Source organism: Rhinatrema bivittatum, chromosome 6 (assembly GCF_901001135.1).
Source record: "Rhinatrema bivittatum chromosome 6, aRhiBiv1.1, whole genome shotgun sequence".
In the NCBI taxonomy this organism is placed as follows: Eukaryota; Metazoa; Chordata; class Amphibia; order Gymnophiona; family Rhinatrematidae; genus Rhinatrema; species Rhinatrema bivittatum.
The window spans coordinates 104,694,919-104,716,800 of record NC_042620.1 but is presented as its reverse complement, the minus strand read 5'-3'; the positions used below and the strand labels follow the sequence as shown (position 1 = coordinate 104,716,800).

At 44.3% G+C, this 21,882-nt stretch overlaps 1 protein-coding gene across 1 annotated transcript in view; it reads right to left on the bottom strand.

Annotated features, from left to right (window-relative positions):
• The window catches only part of NOSTRIN (nitric oxide synthase trafficking), a 104,690-nt gene extending 83,806 nt beyond the window's left edge, over positions 1-20,884 (bottom strand). The window contains exons 1-4 of the mRNA XM_029607899.1: positions 20,799-20,884; positions 16,398-16,481; positions 3,535-3,597; positions 2,927-3,008 (exon numbers count right to left, since the gene is read on the bottom strand). Coding sequence (XP_029463759.1) covers positions 2,927-3,008; positions 3,535-3,597; positions 16,398-16,481; positions 20,799-20,884 — 315 coding nt within the window. The remainder of the gene's footprint in view (positions 1-2,926; positions 3,009-3,534; positions 3,598-16,397; positions 16,482-20,798) is intronic.
• Between the last annotated feature and the right edge of the window lie 998 nt (positions 20,885-21,882).

Here is a 21,882-nt window from a genome sequence, read left to right as displayed (position 1 = left end):
ATAGTATGCATGTATACCATTCTGAAAATAACCCAAGACAGAAACTCTTCCAAGTTCTGAAGGTCTGGGCGCCCAAACCTTGGGCCACAGTCACCTTCCCAGGACAGGTGTCAAGGCAGGCAATCCTTTTCCTTGGAAAGACAACCTCAAAGAACTTCTCTCATAGAAAGAGATACCTGAAAGAACCAGAGCTAAGTGGGCTCATGCATTTTATTAAGCCACTCAGAGTAGAAAGCCACCTCTCATTAGGGAGTGTCGGAGCATACCAATACACTCCTACTGCTTCTTATCTCATTACTCAGAGTCTGTGGAGTCAGTGAAGTCACTAGCAAGGGACCATTTTGGTGACATCCTTATATACAGAAGAAATTAATAATAATACAGCCTTGACTTGCCAGTGCCATTTCTAAGCACGGAGAAATTGGGTGTCACTTCTGCCCCTTGGGAAAAAAAATGGTAAGAGTATTCAGGGTGCATGGAGGGAGGGGCCATGGGAGGATTCTTTTTTTCTCTGAGAGGGCCAATATTTTTGGTTTTGATTTTTCCCCTTCATTTTTTAATTTCTTCATTTATTGTTTTAAGCCAACAAAAAGAATCAAAACAAACAACAATCCAAATGATATAAAATGAAAAAAACAAAACAAAAACAAAATAAAATGAAAAAAAAATGTGCACATCCCTTATGCAGGTTGTGAAGAGCACATACCCTGATTTTAGAGACCAATTTATGGCTTCAAAGATAGCCTGTGTTTCCCACGGATCACTTATACAAACCATGACCAAATATACAATGATAGGTGTGTGTGAAAGTGTGTCCTTGAAAATTCTCTTAACCAGTGTTGGACCAGGCATCTAACTTGGTCCACCTTAAAAGCCAGAAACACAGGCAGCTCAGTGGGTGGATCCTGAAGAGCAGGAATAAGAATTTAGGCCCAACTGGAAATGGAGAGACTCCGGGTTTCCAGAGGAAGGCAGCTCCTGTAAGAATGTATCTGAATACTGGACGTAAATGCTGAGAAGTGAATAGTGAATACTGAAGATAAATGCTGAGATATGAATGTGGCTGAAGGTAAGCCACAAGCTTATATAAGAAAAAAGTCAGAGTCCAGTGTGTGTCTGTCCTCTGGGGTGTTACAGACTGCTTGTGTTATCTCACAGTGTACCTTATATCCATTTCCAAAAACATAAACAGTAGTATTACTTGTAAAACATTCACAACTTACTTTATAACCCCAATTCTGTATGGCTTTGCTCTATGCTACACATATATAAACATATATAAACCAACAAGACAACTTCGATCTACCGATAAATGTTTACTAGAAATACCGTCAGTCAGATCCACCAGCCTAGCCCTAACAAGGAAAAGAGCTTTTTCAGTCTTTGGCCCATCTTTGTGGAACTCAATACCAGACAATATTCGGATGACACCTAACCGAAACGAATTCAAAAAGCTGGTTAAAACTTTTCTATTCAACGACGCATACAATTACAGTACTATCACCTAAATAAACATCCTGAATTATCCATATCCGTTTGACACTTGCTATGAAAGAATTATTTTATTTTATTTTATTTTCCTTATGTATGTGAATTATGTTTATGTTATATACTTAAATTTGTTTTATTATGTATGTAAACTTGTAAACCGTCAAGACGGACACGTAAGTGACCCCATGTGCGGTATATAAAAAACTTTTAAATAAATAAATAAATAAATACATACATAAATAAATAAAACAGACAGTTTAAACACAAGCAAATATGTAAAATTTATCTCCAACACTAACATCAAAAATTGATAAAAGCAATCAGCAGGTCACCCTTTCTCAATAAAAAATATTGCTATTTAATCATTTGAAAAGCAAGTTCATCCAATGGCCCACTGCTGCCAAGGGAGGTTTACCACTGATTGCCATAGTAGTGAGCAATCAGGGGCAGCGGAACACATTTTTGGTTGGGGGTCCATGCCAACCAAGCTCCACCCTTCCCCCCTACTACTTTCTTCTCTGCCCCTGCCCCAACCTCTCTCTCTCTACCCCCATCTCCACCTCTCTCTTGTTTGGTCTTCCTTTCACTTCCCTACTAACCCTGATCAGGAGGAGGAGAGCAGTGGTGCCTCAGGCCATGTCCTCCTCCTCCTCCTCTTCCTCTGCCTCCCTGGCCCAAATGCTGCTTTGAAGAGCATGGCTGTACAGAATGCCATGCAGTTCAACACAGCAATCAAGCCCAGAGCTGCAAAGGTAAGGGCATGGCCAATGCTCACCACCATCTCCTGCCACTGAAAAGCTGCTGCCTGTCCAACCTAGCCCTGGATCTCCTGAAGTCATTCTGTGGGAAGGGCCAGATACTAGAGCAGCCATAGCCCCCTGTGGCCACACCATTCCAACACTTGGGCCTGCAATGATATAATGAACTTTTTCTAAGTGCTTAAAATAAATGTAGTTTAGTTGGGAGAGGGCAAACCGATCAGTATTTTTATTAATTTTTTGTTCTGTTGGAATAATAATTTGCAAGTATAAGAAGCGTTTTGCCTAATACAATCAGATATGAATTATAGATATTTGTGAGTAAGTCTTCAAACTGTGTGTTTTCAAGTGACAATGCTGTTTATATTTGTGGAAATTCATTTTAGGATGGCAAGTTAAAATCTTTTTATCTTTTCTTCCCATTGATGTACCTTTCATCCAAGGCAGGAAGATCTGTCTTATCAAGCAGACTCTAACAAGCTTATAAAATGACCAGTTGGTAGAAATGCTCCTGAACTACCTATTTCACCAGTGCACGACTGCCCTGACGATGAACTTTAACTACATGGCAATGCAAACTCTTCTGTTAAACCGTGGTACTCTGCTTCCATAAAGTCACTTTGGTTCAACACAGCACTTCAGTATAGGCAATAAATAAAATGCCTGTTTAAACTCACTGCTTTCTTGTTTTTTTTCTGTTCAGCTAACACTTGATTTGTTGGTTTTATTGCTTCCAGCTGAATTGCTGTTCCAAGTTTACTGCAAATAGAACATATAACATACCATACTTTTAAAATTCAAATTCAGTGGTACTTGTCCAGTAAATCAAATACATTTTATGCTGTGTGTAGTCAATGCATACAATCTACAATATTAACAGAGCTTCTGGTTTCAGGTTTTAACTGACAAAAATCAATAAAATATCCCCAGTGGAAAAAAAAAATCTATGTTTATTGAAAAACAACAAAAAAACACGTCCCCCCCCCGTCCCCCCCGACTGTAAACCTGCCCCCATGGCTGCTGCCTTAGACCAACCGCTCTGTCTTTGTACATTTTCTCTATTCACTTCCTCCTCCTGCCAGCTCCGGAAAACCCACAAAAACACCAATTACTTTCTGTCTATATAAAACCGTAAATTATCTAAAAGTTTACACCTAGATCTAAAAGCTATAACACCCCAAAAGAGAAGCCCTCAACTATTAACTAATGTCTGAACTGTTAGCATTGCACTAAGATCTACAAAACCATTTCGGATTGTATTGGTAATTCATATGTTTAAACTTACCAGTGCAAGTCAGCTGTGGAGCTCATTTCTTTAGAAGCAATTGCCCATGCTTCATAAATGCAACTAGAACATACAAAATATTTATTTTATTTTAGGTAGGACAAACAAAAAATTGCACCATACTTTACTATGTGTCCTTGAATGCTGAAACAAAGCATTATCCATACACTTTTTCTCCAGCATATAGAGCTCCACCATCGCAGCTCTCCAAACTAATAAAGTGGGACCCTCTCATGTCAACCATGTGGGCAATATGCATTTCTGTGCCTGTATGCAGCCTTTGGCTAATAATAGTCAATGGAATTTTTTCAAACCTGTTGGTCTTCCCCATGACCTAAAATGCAGAAAGTTGCGGACTAAGTAAATTGGACTGGGATTAATGAAGGAGAAAAGGATAATAGCATTTCCCAAAAGTCTTGAATAATAGTTCATTCCCATAAAGAATGTATAAGTGTTGCCCCTGCACTAGAACATTTAAGTCAGGCATCTGTATTTGCATTGTGTTATGAATTTGCTAGGTAGTTAGCAATCTGTTGTGAATCTCCGTGAGGAGTGGCAATCTGTTATATCTGTTAAGAAAGCTGGGTGTAGATGGGAGGAGCAATCTGAATGAATGACTCCTAAGAAGAAGGAGTCAGCTATCTTGTAGGGTCTCAGATTCTGTTATATTCTGCTATGCGGGTAGTTAGCAATCTGTTATAAATCTGAGATAGTAGTGGTGAATCCCTGGGCCAGTGGCAGATGACCACGCCCCCGGGAGGATATCCCGAGAGGGACCACCGGCTAGGCTTGAGTATGGAGACAGACACACATTAGTTCTTTTATTAAACAGGTTTTTGGAAACCACCAGAGGTGGCAGTAGTGAACTGATATGCCCGGCAGGGCTGTAGTCCCTCAGGCACTGGAACCGCGGTCCAGGATGGCTGAGCTGTTGAGAAACTGTAGAAAGTGAGTAGGTAGAGTAGACAAGGTTCATGAACAGAACTAGATGACAAAACTCACATAAGGTCTCAAGGAAGCTCAGGAGCTGAAAAGGTTTAGGCCATCGAGGAGCGAGTACCTGGTTCCAGGGAAAGCTCTGAGAGAGCGATGGTAACTCACAATTGTTTGTAGCAGCGATAGCTTCCAGGCAGTAGAGAATCTTCAGAGTGTCCAGGAACATGGGCCCTCGAGGAGCGAGTACCGGTTCCTATCTGTAATCTGAAAGTAAAGAAACAAGCGAGGCCCCCGAGGAGCAGGTACCTCTGGTAAGTTTGTGGAGGCAGAGTAGCTTGGAGGAAATGTAGCCGAATCCGTATCCGAATCCTCTCCTTGCTAACTCAGTTAGACAGTGAATTAGAGACCTTTAAATATTGGAAGTGGATGATGTCATCTCAGGGGGACACCCCTGAGGTTCGCGCCCTTGCTGGTACTTCAATCAGAGAGCGTGACCACGCGCCCTAGGTCCTCAGGCAACATGGCGGATCTGCAACATTGAGCCGGTCCGGGGACGCCGGAGGGAGACGGCATGGAGACGCTGCAGCAGCCAGCCATCCATCAGACCCGGAGGGAGTCGCCACAAAGGTAAAGAGGGCGGAGTGAGGGAGTCGAGCAGCGATGGATGCAACACAATGTTAGCCTTGTATGCCTTACTAGGCCAGAAAATTATTTTATGTAAGATCTTAAAATGTCTCTCTTAAATTCACATTTGCAACTGCCTTATGCATATAAGATGAACAGGCAGAAAGGTCATCTTCATCCAGAGTGATCTGTAGGTCCATAGACCATATGTCAGTCAATGTCTGAAATACTCCATAAACTGAGTTATCATGAAGATATGTGTACATAATTGTGATTTTAAATACTCTTCTCCTACACAAATGTAAGAAATGTTGAAATCTCCCATTAGTGAGAGGTCTGTCACTAGAAGTATGTAACGTGTGAATGAATGTAATGTATGAATGTAATTGTAATTGTATAAATGTTAAATGATCATTATTACAAAATTTCAGGTGTGTTGTACAGTAATCAAAGGGATGTATGTCTTTCTTGGTTATGTTAATAAAGGAGTGTAAATACCCCTTGCCTTGTTGCATCAGTGTAGCATATATTCTATGCAGAATTCATGGTATTAAATCTAGATTTCCCATCAAAAGGAGAAAGTATGATTTACGCCATGGTAGCCCTGTGAAAGAGCAGACATACCTCCACCCTTTCTGAGCTGTCTGATAGATAATAGATTCCAAAACATGAGCAGGGAGATTTTCATTTACCGCATGCAAAAGATACCCCAAGCTCAACGGAGCTACAAACTGCGCTGCTATTTCAATGAATTGATCATTCAATCTCCCTGTGATCCATTCCCTTACATAACCCATAATACATGCTACATTATAATATTGAAGATTAGCAAATCCTATTCCTCTGTCCAGTTTGGGAATAATTAAACAAGCTATTGGTATTCTCTCCTTTTTTCCCCTCCAGAAGAATTTTGAGCAAAGAGCATAAATAAGTTTAACATCTTTTTTGGAAAGCATAACTTGTATCATTTGCAGAACATACATCAATTTTGATTAGAGATGTGAATCGTGTGATCGATCGTCTTAACGATCGATTTCAGCTGGGGGGGGAGGGAATCGGATCGTCGCGGTTTTGTTTTTGTAAATATCGTGTAAATCGTAAATCGGGGGAGGGCGGGAAAACCGGCACACTAAAACATCCCTAAAACCCACCCCGACCCTTTAATATAAATCCCCCACCCTCCCGAACCCCCCAATATGCCTTAAATTACCTGGGGTCCAGAGCGGGGGTCCCGGTGTGATCTTTTACTCTCGGGCCTGCGGTGCATTGTAGAAATGGCGCCGGCGCTACCTTTGTCCTGTCATATGACAGGGCAAAGGTAGCGCTGGCGCCATTTTGTTTTTTGTCCCCCGACATCAGGAGCGTAGGAGATCGCTCCCGGACCCCCGCTGGACCCCCAGGGACTTTTGGCCAGCTTGGGGGGGCCTCCTGACCCCCACAAGACTTGCCAAAAGTCCAGCGGGGGTCCGGGAGCGACCTCCTGCACTCGAATCGTTTTGCCGTACGGCCGGCGCCATTTTGCGCAAAATGGCGCCGGCCATACGGCAACACGATTCGACTGCAGGAGGTTGTTCCCAGACCCCTGCTGGATCCCCAGGGACTTTTGGCCAGCTTGGGGGGGTCAGGAGGCCCCCCAAGCTGGCCAAAAGTCCCTGGGGGTCCAGCGGGGGTCCGGGAGCGATCTCCTACGCTCCTGATGTCGTTTTGCCGTACAAAATGGCGCCGGCCATATGCCGTATGGCCGGCGCCATTTTGTATGGCAAAATGATTCGAGTGCAGGAGGTCGCTCCTGGACCCCCGCTGGACTTTTGGCAAGTCTTGTGGGGATCAGGAGGCCCCCCCCCCAAGCTGGCCAAAAGTCCCTGGGGGTCCAGCCGGGGTCCGGGAGCGATCTCCTACGCTCCTGACGTCGGGGGACAAAAAACAAAATGGCGCCGGCGCTACCTTTGCCCTGTCATATGACAGGGCAAAGGTAGCGCCTGCGCCATTTCTACAACGCACCGCAGGCCCGAGAGTAAAAAATCACACCGGGACCCCCGCTCTGGACCCCAGGTAATTTAAGGCATTTTTGGGGGGTTCGGGAGGGTGGGGGATTTATTTTAATGGGTCGGGGTGGGTTTTAGGGTTGTTTTAGTGTGCCGGTTTTTCCGCCCTCCCCCTTCCCCTCCCCCTTCCCCCGATTTACGATTTTTGACGATAAATCGGGGGAATTCCTATTGTATCGCGCTTCTAACGATTTTTGATGATTTAAAATATATCGGACGATATTTTAAATCATCAAAAAACGATTCACATCCCTAATTTTGATATCAATACCATTTTTACTAGAACTATTGTGCCAGATAGAGACAGGGTAATAATGCCCAACTGATAAGTTTCCTTTGAAACTCCTGGATTATTGGGTTTATAATAATTTGATACCAATATTTTACTAAATACTGAATATATATGCCCAAATATTTAATAGTATCACCTGCTCATTTTAAAGGGAAACCCCCCCAACCAGATTTTAAAGACCCACTAATATCCAATACTCCAATTTGGTCAAATTTTATTTTAGACCGGAGAAACTTCCAAATTCATCAATGACAGTCAAGGCATTCAATAATGACTCCCTAGTATGAGTCAGAGTCAATAAAATCTCGTCAGCAAAAAGCATTAACTTCATTTTGATTTGACCACTTTTCACCCCTTAATACCCATGATTTGTTTTATATGAATTATCAAAGGGTCCAAGGTAAGAATAAAAAGCAGGGGGGGACAGGGGGCAACCCTGCCTGGTATATGCTGCTGCTGCAATCGGAACACCTCGGAGGGGGAGCCATTAACGGTAACAAATGCTTTCGGATCTTTGTAAAGCACTTGTATCAATCATAAATTTGTCCTAAAAAAACAAAGATAGTCAAAGTGAAATCTAAGAAACCCCATGACACCATATCAAAAGCTTTTTCTGCGTCAAAGCTGACTATAATGGGATCCAGATATCCAAAGAATTTACAGGCATCTAAGGACATTATCAGTCTTCTGATGTTATTAGACGATTTCTTACCATGCACAAATCCTGTTTGATTTTTTGGCATGACTAACTTTAACCTGTTAGCAATGATTTTTGCATAAATTTTAACATCCTGGGTTAAGAGAGATATTGGTCTATATGAAGCAGCATTCAGAGGATCTTTCCCCAACTTTGGTAGAACCATTATGGTGGCCAGGTTCATCAACTCCAGCATAACGTTGTTTGTTATCATACTAGAATATACTGCTTGCAACGGTAACACCACATTACTCTGAAGTACTTTATAATACATAGCCAGGAGGCCATCAGGACCAGGAGATTTACCATTAGGCAGCCCTTGAATTACCTGTTCAATTTCTTGCACTGTTATGTTCAAATTTAATCTCCTTAAGACCTCTTTAGATACTTGTGAGAGGACTAGACCAGAGAAAAATCTACCTCTGTTCAATGTGTAGTAGCCTTAGCAGTGTATGATGTTTGATAAAAGGTTTTAAATATCTCTCCTATTATATGAGATATAACTGTATGCCCTTGAGCATCATAAATGCCCCCAATATAATTCACCTGCCTTTGTGCCTTAGCTAAATTTGCTAGCATTTTCCCATATGTTTTGCCAAACTGAAATAATTTGGGGCAGATTTTAAATACTTGCGCGAGTGCGTACTTTTGTTCGCACAGCAGGCGCGAACAAAAGTACGCTGGATTTTATAAGATACGCGTGTAGTCACGCGTATCTTATAAAATCCGGGGTCGGCGCGTGCAAGGGGGTGCACATTTGTGCAACCTGCGCGCGCCGAGCCCAGCGCGCGCTGCCTGTTCCCTTCGCCCTCCCCCCACCTTCCCCTCCCTTCCCCTACCTAACCCACCCCCCCAGCCCTATCTAAACCCCCCCTTCCCTTTGTTGGCAAAGTTACGCCTGCTTTCAGCAGGCGTAACTTTGCGCGCATCGGCCAGCTGCCCCGCTCCGTGGTCCGGTCCAGGGGGCTGTTCCAGAGGCCGCAGCCACGCCCCCAGAATGCCCCCGGGCCAAAACCACGCCCTGTCGCTGCCCCTGAAATGCCACGCCCCACCCCCTAAATGCCGCGTCATCCCAACACGCCCCCCGACATGCCCCCAACACACCCCCGACAGGAAGCCCCGGGACTTATGCGCGTCGCGGGGCTCTGCGCGTGCCGGCGCGCAGGGGTTTTAAAATCCGCCCCTTTATGTTTAAACATAAACAATGAATGAATACATTTTTGGTGGATTAAATCATTAAGAACCTTTTGTGTTATCCTACATTTCCCTGCCCATTCTAGTGTACCTGTCTGAGCCATCCCTGTTTTGTAATAGTGTAATTGGTTTTCTAAATCTAAAATATCTCGATGAAGCTTTTTTTCCACATACTTACATAACTAATAATTTCCCCTCAAAGAACCACCTTAGAGGTTTCCCAAAAATGTATCGGGTCAGCGTTGTGGGACTTATTATTTAATTCAAATAACTTCCATTTTTCCTGAAGGAATGTACAAAATTCAGGTTCATTGTTCAGCCACAATGGCATTAGCCACTTAAAACCTGGATTGATATCCTGGTGTTGAAAAAAGAAACATTCCACCAGACAATGATCCAAGATCACTAAACTTAATTTCACAGCCCGCTGTCCGAAACCTCGGTGTCCTTATCGACCCTCTTCTGAACCTAAAAAATCACATCAGCTCATCATCAAAAAACTCAAGCCCCTACTTCACACACACGATCTTAAAACAGTCATCCAAGCCACCCTCTCATCGAAGCTGGATTACTGCAACTCCCTCTACCTTGGACTCCCCTACTCCACCATCAGACCCCTCCAGATACTTCAAAACGCCACGGCAAGACTCCTTAGCAACACACGTAAAACAGACCACATAACCCCAGTCCTCAAGGAACTGCATTGGCTACCCATCTCTTTCCGTATCCTCTTCAAATCCCTCACCATCATACACAAATCCATTTACAAGAACAATCCCTCATGGCTCAGCGAACCTCTCCAACTCACCCAATCTGCCCGCCCTACCAAAGCAAACCTTGCTTGCACCCTTCAAGTCCCACCCCTCAAGAGGGCCCGCCTCTCAGCAACCAGGGAACGTGCCATATCTATTGCCGGTCCAACGCAATGGAACGCCATGCCATCCCACCTCCGTCTGGAGCCATGCCCCCTGAAATTCAGAAAGATGCTCAAAATATGGCTCTTCCACCAGGCCTTCCCAGACTAGCCGACCCCTCCACCCCCCCCCCCTGCTGTAATTATGTAACTATGTTCATCTTCATGCCCACGATCAATGTTTGTAAATATGTTCATTTCCCTTTTCCCCTTCCCCTTTGCTTGACTTTTCAGGCTCTTCCTAGAGCTCCTATTCTCTTACTCGTATTTTCTCCCGGTTCTCCCCTCCCCTGTTCTATGTAATTTCAACCTTTTGTTACAATGTAAACCGATATGATGTGTATTTTAATGTCGGTATAAAAAAGATGTTAAATAAATAAATAAATAAAATAAATAAACTCCCAATTGACACTTTGCCATTGCATTAGAAAAGTTCCTCAGACACTAAAAGGTAATCAATTCTCGATAGAGAAGAATGAGCTCTCGCATAGTGCATGTAATCTCATTCTTCAGGATGGAGTACTCTCCAGATATCAATAATATTAAGTCTGGCACATAAAAAGGGGATTCCTTTATCTTAACCCATTTTACGGGCTTGAACACCTGTGCTCCTATCTAGTGTGGGGTCTGCAACACAATTAAGGTCACCACCCAATGTAACCGAGACAGGTCCCATATCTTAACTAATCTGGTAAAAAAAACTGATCGTCATATTGAACAGGGGCATACACAGATGCCAACAGAACTATATGCCCATTAAGCTGATCCTTAACCAGCACATATCTACCTTCTGCATAAGTTTGTACATTTTCCAAATTGTATGCCAACTTCTTATGTTCCAAAATTGCCACTCCATTCTTTTTAGACATCCCAGAAGAGTAAAAGACTTGGTTCCAGCAGCGCTTATGCAGATTTTTGTGTTCCTGGTCGCTCATATGTGTTTTTTGCAAGAAAACTATACTACCTTGCATTTTATGAACATGGTTCATTACCTTCTCCCTATTAATAGGCAACCCAAGCCCTGCTACATTTCAACCTTGCCAGGTTCTTGTGGCCTGGTTTGGCCTCTGTTGGAAACAGGATGCTGGGCTTGATCGACCCTTGGTCTGACCCAGCATGGCAATTTCTTATGTTCTTATGTTCTTAAATGTATTTAACCTGTGTCCCCATACTCCAAAAAAAGATTTCCACATTAACTCCCGATCCTTTCCTGAATTCACTACACCCCAGCCTGTGTAGTGAACCCATTAGTTCCTCATATTGTCCCATTATCCCCAAAGCCCATATTCAGAAATGCTTACCTTATTGAACACTACTATACCTGGCACTGTGGACATTTCTCCCCATCCCCCTATCACCCAACCCACCCATCCCCCTCTCCCCCCATTTTTTCCTCGCAAAAGTAATGCTCGCTATTGAGCATGAGGTATGTATTGATGTGAATTGAAAGAACATTACCATTCACTTTGGAAAGTGCAATATTTAATAATAACAAATGGTCAAAATTAAAAGTAACACTGCCCATTTGTTATTATTAAATATTGCACTTTCCAAGGCGAACAGTCTTGTTCCTTTTTTTCTCACCTGTGGCAACGCTTGACCGACTTCCGTTTTGTTTTATTTGATGTGAATTTATATTTACATTATTAGATTAGATTTACATTTATTAGATTTATGAATCACCCAACAAAAAAAGGCCTGGGTGAACATAAGAAAATGTACATAATCATTAAAATTAACATAATAGTACAAAGTAATAGTACAAATGTAAAATGAATGAGTCCCTTCCCCCAAATTAATTTCACAGATTTTATCACCTCAATATTTGTTTTACTTCCCAACACAACATTTCTTCCCCCATCAAAATTATAAAAACTACCTTTGCAAATATACTTAAAAATAATTGGAAGGAAAACCAAGACGAATTGAGTAAGGGAAGATATAGTCCCATGTCTATCAAAGTCCCCTGAAAAACTTGAAGAGGAATATTTATAAATGATCTGGAAAGAAATACGATGAGTGAGGTAATCAAATTTGCAGATGATACAAAATTGTTCAGAGTAGTTAAATCACAAGCAGATTGTGATAAATTGCAGGAAGACCTTAAGAGGCTGGAAAATTGGGCATCTAAATGGCAGATGAAATTTAATGTGGACAAGTGCAAGGTGATGCATATAGGGAAAAATAACCCATGCTATAGTTACACAATGTTAGGTTCCATATTAGGTGCTACTACCCAAGAAAGAGATCTAAAGAGATCTAGGTGTCATAGTGGATAACACATTGAAATCATCGTTTCAGTGTGCTGCAGCAGTCAAAAAAGCAAACAGAATGTTGGGAATTATTAGAAAAGGAATGGTGAATAAAACGGAAAATGTCATAATGCCTCTGTATCGCTCCATGGTGAGACCGCACCTTGAATATTGTGTACAATTCTGGTCGCCACATCTCAAAAAAGATATAATTGCGATGGAGAACAGAGAAGGGCTACCAAAATGATAAGGGGAATGGAACAGCTCCCCTATGAGGAAAGACTAAAGAGGTTAGGACTTTTCAGCTTGGAGAAGAGAAGGCTGAGGGGGATATGATAGAGGTGTTTAAAAATCATGAGAGGTCTAGAATGGGTGGATGTGAATCGTTTTTTTACTCTTTCGGATAATAGAAAGACGAGGGGGCACTCCATGAAGTTAGCATGTGGCACATTTAAAACTGATTGGAGAAAGTTCTTTTTCACTCAACGCACAATTAAACTCTGGAATTTGTTGCCAGAGGATGTGGTTAGTGCAGTTAGTATAGCTATGTTTAAAAAAGGATTGGATAAGTTCTTGGACGAGAAGTCCATTACCTGCTATTAATTAAGTTGACTTTGATAATAACCACCGCTATTACTAGCAACGGTAACATGGAATAGGCTTAGTTTTTGGGTACTTGCCAGGTTCTTATGGCCTGGTTTGGCCTCTGTTGGAAACAGGATGCTGGGCTTGATGTACCCTTGGTCTGACCCAGTATAGCATGTTCTTATGTTCTTATGTTCTAAGTGATTCCAATATATCAATATAGCAGTAGTCTTTAAGACAGATCCATGCTGAGTATAGCTTCTCAGCCCGGCTGATGTATCTTTATCCCAAGGCTTGCCTGCCTCCAGGTTAAAAAAACTCAGGAGCCTCAGTGAACAATATTCAAAAACCATAGCAAATTTGTAACAACTTTTATAGCAAGTCATTGAGATCTTACTTTTCTGTTTATTCAGCCTTTTGTTACCGGCAGCAATCATATCAAGTCAATGAAGATCTTTGCAGCTTCCACTTGGTCAAAAACCTGCATCTTCTCTTGGTGCCAGCTACGTAGTTTCTCCAGAAACTGCAGGGCAAATCTTTAGGGGTCATTTTCTAAAGCTAGCGCACGCGAAAAGGGACGTTTCACATGCAAAAAGTCCCTTTTCGCGTTCGATAGCTAAAAATGGGCGGAGTCGGGGCAGTGTCTGCCCAGGAAGAGGAGGAGTCGAGGTGGATGCCGCGAAGACAGCATGGACGGCGAAAAGGTAAGGAGCCTTTTCACTTCCAATTTCACACCCAATAGCACCACCTTTTATGATGGTGCTATTGGGTGCGAAAGCAACAGCAATTGCACCACGGAGGTGCGATCGCTGCCGGCTTTCGCAGGCCCGCCCCCCGCAACACCCCCACCCCACTGTACCGCACGATTCACAATGCCGCGGTATGTTAGAAAATCTAGGCCTTTATTTGTTTTTTTAATTAAAATCTCACATAGGGGAGTAAAGGCCTTATGTTTGAGTGCCACTGAAGCAGAATAGTCTTGAAACAGGGGAATCAGCAAATCCTGCTATCTCAATTCCTTATGGGTGTGATATACCTGGAGAACTTGCTGTTTCTGTGCCCAATTTAGAAATTTTGCGATTGTCACCTGAGATCTGGACTCACCTTCTCTCCTGCTTCCAAGAAGGTGGGCCCTTTCCACCATTAACACTCCCTTTAATTCTGTAAGTTTCAATGCTTCCGGTAATCACTTCTCGAGGAAAGAAGCCAGATTCCACTCTTCAGTCTCTTCTTGTTACTAGTTATCCTAACATTGTCTTTGCGACACCTGTTCTCCAGGTCATCTATTTTTTCCGCTTGTGAGGCTAATTGTTTTTCCAGGGCAGTTACTTGCTGTTGCAGTGCAATCATGTCATCTTTGACTAAAGAAATCCTCCCCTCTGCATGCCAGTTCTTAGTAGGGATGTGAATCGTTTTTTGACGATTTAAAATATCGTCCGATATATTTTAAATCATCAAAAATCGTTAGGGCCACGATACAATACCAAGTCCCCCGATTTATCGTAAAAAAATCGTAAATCGGGGGAAGGGGGAGGGCAGGAAAACCAGCACACTAAAACCCCCTAAAACCCACCCCCGACCCTTTAAATTAAATCCTCCACCCTCCCGAACCCCCCCCCAAATGCCTTAAATTACCTGGGGGTCCAGCGGCGGTCCGGAACGGCAGCGGTCCGGAACGGCCTCCTGCAATTGAATCGTGTTGTCTTCAGCCGGCGCCATTTTTCAAAATGGCGGCGCAAAATGGCGGCGGCCATAGACCAACACGATTCGACTGCAGGAGGTCGTTCCGGACCCCCGCTGGACTTTTGGCAAGTCTTGTGGGGGTCAGGAAGCCCCCCCCCAAGCTGGCCAAAAGTCCCTGGGGGTCCAGCGGGGGTCCGGAAAACGATCTCCTGCCGCGAATCGTTTTCCGTACGGAAAATGGCGCCGGCAGGAGATCGACTGCAGGAGGTCGTTCAGCCGGGGTTCCGGACCCCCGCTGAACGACCTCCTGCAGTCGATCTCCTGCCGGCACCATTTTCCGTACGGAAAATGGCGCCGGCCATACGCATATGGCCGGCGCCATTTTCCGTACGGAAAACGATTCACGGCAGGAGATCGTTTTCCGGACCCCCGCTGGACCCCCAGGGACTTTTGGCCAGCTTGGGGGGGCCTTCTGACCCCCACAAGACTTGCCAAAAGTCCAGCGGGGATCCGGAACGACCTCCTGCAGTCGAATCGTGTTGGTCTATGGCCGCCGCCATTTTGCGCCGCCATTTTGAAAAATGGCGCCGGCTGAAGACAACACAATTCAATTGCAGGAGGCCGTTCCGGACCGCTGCCGTTCCGGACCGCCGCTGGACCCCCAGGTAATTTAAGGCATTTGGGGGGGGTTCGGGAGGGTGGGGGATTTAATTTAAAGGGTCGGGGGTGGGTTTTAGGGGGTTTTAGTGTGCCGGCTCACGATTTTCACGATACTTTAAACACCCAAATGGCAACAATACGATTCTCTCCCCCTCCCAGCCGAAATCGATCGTTAAGACGATCGAGGACACGATTCACATCTCTAGTTCTTAGCCCCATTTCCAATATAGTATTCTTGATATTTGCAATTTGCTCTAAAATGGAGGTGAGTTTCCCTGTTAGCGCAGATACCACCACTTCTGTCAGCTTGGCAACAAGATCCGTGCTTAAGGTAAGCCCTTGTGCAGGCGGGTGGGTGGCTGCCATTTTGTCTTCTGTCAACTTTGGCTTTTCCTTCTCTTTTTTCACACCTTTAATGGGCATAATTCCCGAAGACATATACATATATCGATCTATCAACATATATAAGGCATGTCCTGGTAAAATAATAAAGGATTTTTGTGGATGACAGCAGATGAAAGTGATTTTAGGAAGGATAGTTCTCAGAGATCCAGGATCAGCGTCACATGACCTCTCCCACCTTTTATATTTTATCACAGGCCAGTTAAGGCTAAAATTATCCGGTTACATAAGACTAGATAACTTTGCACCTAACCAGCAATACTTCAGATAAAGATAGCCAGATAACTTTAATCATGGATATTCAGTGGGATGGTTCCCACTGAAATTCCTGGATAACTTATCCGACTAAATTTGGCTGGATAAGTTATCAGTTTACATTTTGTGAATACTGGTCTCCTAGTATATTATGTATACATTCAGACTTCAGACACCCAGATTTATGGTTCTAAATCTATGCATACCCATGTCACTGTAGCCTTAATCTTCTCCAGCTTAATTATCTGAGCCAGTAATGACTGGGCTTTCTCTGACTGAAAAGAATGGTTAGTTATACTGAATTTGCAATATATAAAGTTCTTACTTTTTCTTCATGCTGTCTAAGGCTTTTGTGAGTTTTCTTGAGATTTTTTGGAGTCCTTTAGCATAGTTAGTTTCGAGGTCAGCCCTTTCAAAGCAACAAGAAAAAAATTACTTTCAAATTATGACACAGTTTTACACTTAAAACACAGAATATCTTGTTACAAAAGTTTCATGATAGCAAGTGTAACTTTACATTGTGTTATTTGCCTCTTAAGCAAATAATTGGGTAAAATAGATCCCCTGTGATGATAAGGGGCCAAGTAACTAAAGTTTGTAATAAAAAAAACTTTTAGTGTAGAAGTGCTAAAATTACTTGCATGCATGTTAAAATTACATTTAATGAGCTATTCACTCAGGGGTAGATTTTCAAACACGGCGCGTTCGTGTACTTTTGCTGGCGCATGAGGCGCAAGCAAAAGTACGCGGGATTTTAGTAGATACGCGCGTAGCTGCGCGTATCCGCTAAAATCCTGGATCGGCGCGCGCAAGGCTATCGATTCTGTATAGCCGGCGTCCGCCGAGCCGCGCAGCCTACCCCCGTTCCCTCCGAGGCCGCTCCGAAATCGGAGCGGCCTCGGAGGGAATCCTCTAACGCCCTCCCCTCACCTTCCCCTCCCTTCCTCTACCTAACCCACCCGCCCGGCCCTGTCTAAACCCCCTCCTTACCTAAATCCCCGCGCGCCAGCGGGCCGCTAGCGCGCCGGGACGCGACCTGGGGCGGGTCCGGAGGGCGCGGCCACGCCCCTGGACCGCCCCGGGCCGTAACCACGCCCCCGGGCCCGCCCCCAAAACGCTGCCGACACGCCCCCTAAATGCCGCGCGGCTCGGGCCCGCCCCCGACACGCCCCCGACACGCCCCCCTCGCCAAACCCCAGGACTTACGCGAGTCCCGGGGTCTGCGTGCGCCGGTAGGCCTATTGAACATAGGCCTACCGGCGCACAGGGCCCTGCTTGCCTAAATCCGCCCGGATTTTGGCGGATTTAGGCGAGCAGGGCTCTTAAAATCCGCCCCTCAGATAATAATATGGAGAGCATACATCACTGAAAAGATTTCCAAAATTGTTTTAAAAATATAGGATGAAATGTACCTTGTACATTAGTAAGAAAATTAATTAATTTTACTATGCCTACTCAGAAAGCTCCAGAGTGACTACCCTGAACAGAATGCTTGGGGGTAACCTGCATGGAGCGGCAGTTAATACCCTTAACAACGCATCATGGAAATCTTCATAGAGAGGCAGTTACTACCATAAAGCAAACTGCTGAGCAGACTAGATGGACCATTTGGTCTTTATCTGCTGCCATTACTATGTCACTATGTACTACCTGTATGCTTTCTGCACATTTATTTATTTTATTTTATTTTTGAGTATTTCTTCCTCATGCCCTCCTAGGCTCAGGGCAAGTTACAATGTAACATATATAATAAAAATCAAAATATATAAATATAAGACAAAAAGACTGAGAGATACTCAAAAAATGACACAAATACTCGAAAGTAAAAACACTGAGGTAGATTTTAAAAGCCTGGTACATGCATAAATTGGGGGATGTGCGTAAAAGTCAGGCTTACGCACGCTTAGCGGATTTTAAAAGCTGCCTAGATGTTCACACATTTCCCTCAGCGTACACATCCCACTTGATTTCAAAAAGAGGTATGGTTTGGGTGGGACCTGGGTATGTACACGTAAATACTTACGCAACTCGGCACTTGCCCAGTTCTAGTACCGTGAAAGTTTACTTCTCCTGTGGAGGAGGTGCAACTTAAAAAGAACAGCCATTTTTGACAGTCTTAAAGGGTAACTGGGGGGGGGGGGGGGTGCAGGCTATTAAAACCAGTGGAAGTTTTGAGAACCTAACTCTCGACTGGACGAACTGGTAAAACTGGCAATGGCATGGACATATGCCAGTTATAAAATGCTCTGACTTACACCTTAGAAATCCGATTTTCGCAGCTAGGCATGCACATACTTAAAATTGCACGCACATGTGTGCACAGCCAGACTATTTTATAACATGCACGCATATTTGCATGCAAGTAATAAAATAGCTGCATAGCCTGGGTGCACACCCGTTTAAAAGTTAACATCCCTATGTACACAAACTGCAAACAGAACCATCAACATGTGCGTTCCTGCTCTGGTCAATTCAGGTGTTAAAAGCTTTCTTACAGAAATGCGTTTTTAGAGCCTTCTTAAAAGCCTTGATTTCCATAATATTGCATAACTATGCTGGTAAAGGATTCGACATTGTAGGAGCTGCGATATAGAAGACTCTTGTTTCCTCTGCTGTTTCTCTTCCTATCGTGTGTTCTTTGTCTTCTGGTGTGCTTGTAAGAGTGTGTTCTATTGTTTTCACTTTATGTCAAGTTTTGCCAGTCATAGTTATTGCAACAAAAAAGTGACACTGGAGAGCAAAGAGCATGAAAGGGTTTGGGAGACAGTCTAGGTACATGGATGTGCTAGTAGTATGAATGCTGAGAGTGTGCTTAGGAGGGATATGCAGTTGAAAATGTTTAGTTTCTGGCATTTTATGTTTAATTTTAGCACGTGCTAAAACCCACTTAGGATATATGATATTGTGGTAACACAGACTGAATAGCATGTGCTATTTAAATGGTACATAATAAACAAAGTGATGCAAATGGCAGCAGAGCCCTGGTGCTCAGTAGGTGAAATACTAAAGCCGGAGAGGAGAGGTGATAATCATCATGAAGTATAGTGAAAGGAAGTATTGGAGATAGAGGTAGGAGGGTAGAGTCCAGGGATAAGACCCAGTAAACACAGGAAAGAGGAGCACAGGTAGGCAATCAGGAAAGAGACAAATTACATGAAATTTCATAAGGCTCTGAGAGCATGGATGTTTTCTCAAGTATATTAGAATTATTTAGACTAGTTTAGAAGGTATCTGGTGGCATCTTTTTTCTTCCATTTTATCTTGTTGGATTTTAAATGTGCTCTGTTAAGTCTTTATTTTTGTTTTTTATTGAATTTACTTACTATTTTTAAGTATTCTTTGTTTTTAAATGTCATTTTATTTTATTTTTTATCTTTTATTAATTTTACTTATTGATTTACTTATTGTTCCTACAAATGTATGTTTTTTTTTAATTTGTTAACCTATATGATAGTTTATAAACTGAATGGCAGTCACTCAAATAAATAATAACAACAAGAGATGATAGGAGGGGGAGAATGGGAGGAAGGAAGTGCACAGGAGGAACTGGAAAGGAGGCTCAGAACCATTAACCTGTAAAACAAGAGTAGTATAAGAAAGATAAGAATGCATGTTCTCATAAACAAGAATGCATGTTCTCATTAACAAACTGGTCCGTTTACATAACTAAAGTCAAATATGGAATTTTGCTGCTTGTCAAGCAATGTTTATACACATTAAACAATGAGATGATAAGAAATGACAAGACTGAGCATCAGTGGCCCAGAGCCAAGAGCACACGTGCAGATATGCAGGTACAATAAAGAGGAGAATGACAAGATCCTGGAATACATGTTGCACTGCGATGGATGAGAGCACCAGGGGGCACTCTCCAGCGTGGGATGAAATGTGTGCCCTTGTGGTGAAATATCCTTACCCTGAGCCTCGACCGAACCTGCATGCTTCCTTGAGACCACCAATTCAATGGTGGTCTCTGAATGGTCCTCCGACCGTTCTAAGCCCATTCGGACTGCTGCTAGGGAGCAGCAGGAAGCATCAGGTCGGACAAAGGACAAGGCAGACGAGGGCAAAACACAGGACGAGGATTCAGACGATGACTGAAGGCAGGCAAAGACTCAGACATTGGGGTAGACGAAGACTCAGGCGTTGAGGTAACTTGAAAGGAGTGCTGCGATGCCACGTGCCCTACACACCCCAGCCGGGATGGTCATAGACCACGTTGGAGGTGAAGCAGCAAGGCTGGCATTGACTCAATTACATTAGAGTTCAAGATGGGAATAGGTACTGGATATAAGGACTGGAATCCAAGGATAAGGACATCAGGATAGACAGATGAAGGTAACCGGCCAAAATTCCAAGTGGCCCTGTCCTGACCTGAGCCTTAGGAACCCAGCATGAACGACGTATCATGAAGGTATCCCAAAGTTAAACTTGAAGATGGACCACAGGCGGGAAGCTCCGGAACCCTGAACATGAAGAAGATCAGACGAGAGTGAAGATCCGAGACCATACACAGATGGATGAGGAAGATCTTCAATCCGAGATGAAGGAGACTCCAGATAGAACACTAATACCCACAGCTGGGGAGGAGTCTGCGGTGGCCAGACTGGCCCTCAGGCTATCCACCGGAGCACTGCCTGCCGGGGGCTAGGCATAGCCGGAGTCCAGAGCATCGAAGGAAGAAGATGAGTCTCCAAGGCAAGGATCTAGGACATCCGAAACAGACTCTCCGGACACTCGATGAGGAGCAGCTGGGACAGTCAAAGCAGACATCCAGAAGACTCCAGACCCAGGAGGGACAGACAGGAACATGGGTACCCTCGGCTCCGGAGATAGAGGAATCCCACCAGTGCCCTACACATCCCAGCCGGGGTGGTCATGGACCACTGGGCCACCATGCACCCTACCAGCCCAGCCGGACTGATCATGGACCACGAGGGACGGGAAGACGGAACCTCAGGAACCTCTGGACTAGAACAGAACATCAGGATATTGCAGACATCAAGGCTGGAACAGAGACATCAGGATAAAGCTGGAACAGAGACATCAGGATTCAGCTGGAATGGAGACATCAGGATACTGAAGACATCACGAAGAGAAGAGACCAGGAGCGTAGAACATCAAAGAAGTCAGGAACAAGGAATGGGATCCCAGGACAAGGATGCCAGCAGGAGCAGAGACGAAGGATCCTCAGGAGACCAGCTCCGAGAGGACAAGTTCCAGGGATGAACTTACTCCTTGTGAAAGTGAGGAAAGACTGACAGTGGAAGCCTTTTGTAGGCTGAAGCAGGAAACACCCAGGGAGGACTCAGGAAGGAACCACACCTGCACTGGCCCTTTAAGAAGGGCAGAGAGGTGCGGCTTCGCCCCTTAGGAGGATGCAGGAAGCAGTGCAGAACCCTGGACAGCATCCCTGCTATAACACGGATGGCTGCAGAGAAGAAACAGGCAACATGGCAGGCCCCGGCATCAGGGATGACTCCCTGCCACTGAAAGAGGATCACAGGCAGCTCCAGCTGCCAGGTGAGTCCGGGGATGCAGGCCCTCTGCCACGGAGAGCCTGAGGTAGGTTGGTGGCCTCCGGGCCACATGGGAACACTGTAGGTGGCTCCATGCTGCAAGAGGGCAGGCCTCTAGGCTTGTAGAAGATGGCAGCGTCCGCTGCTGGAGAGGTTCGGGGCGCAGCTTCCAGACCGCAGAACGGCAGCGGCTCCACGCTGCAGGAGAGGCCCCTGTTTCTGTGGTCTCCGGACCGCATGGGAGAGATGACTGTGGCCTCCTGCCACCATGGGACATGGCGGCAAGGCCCG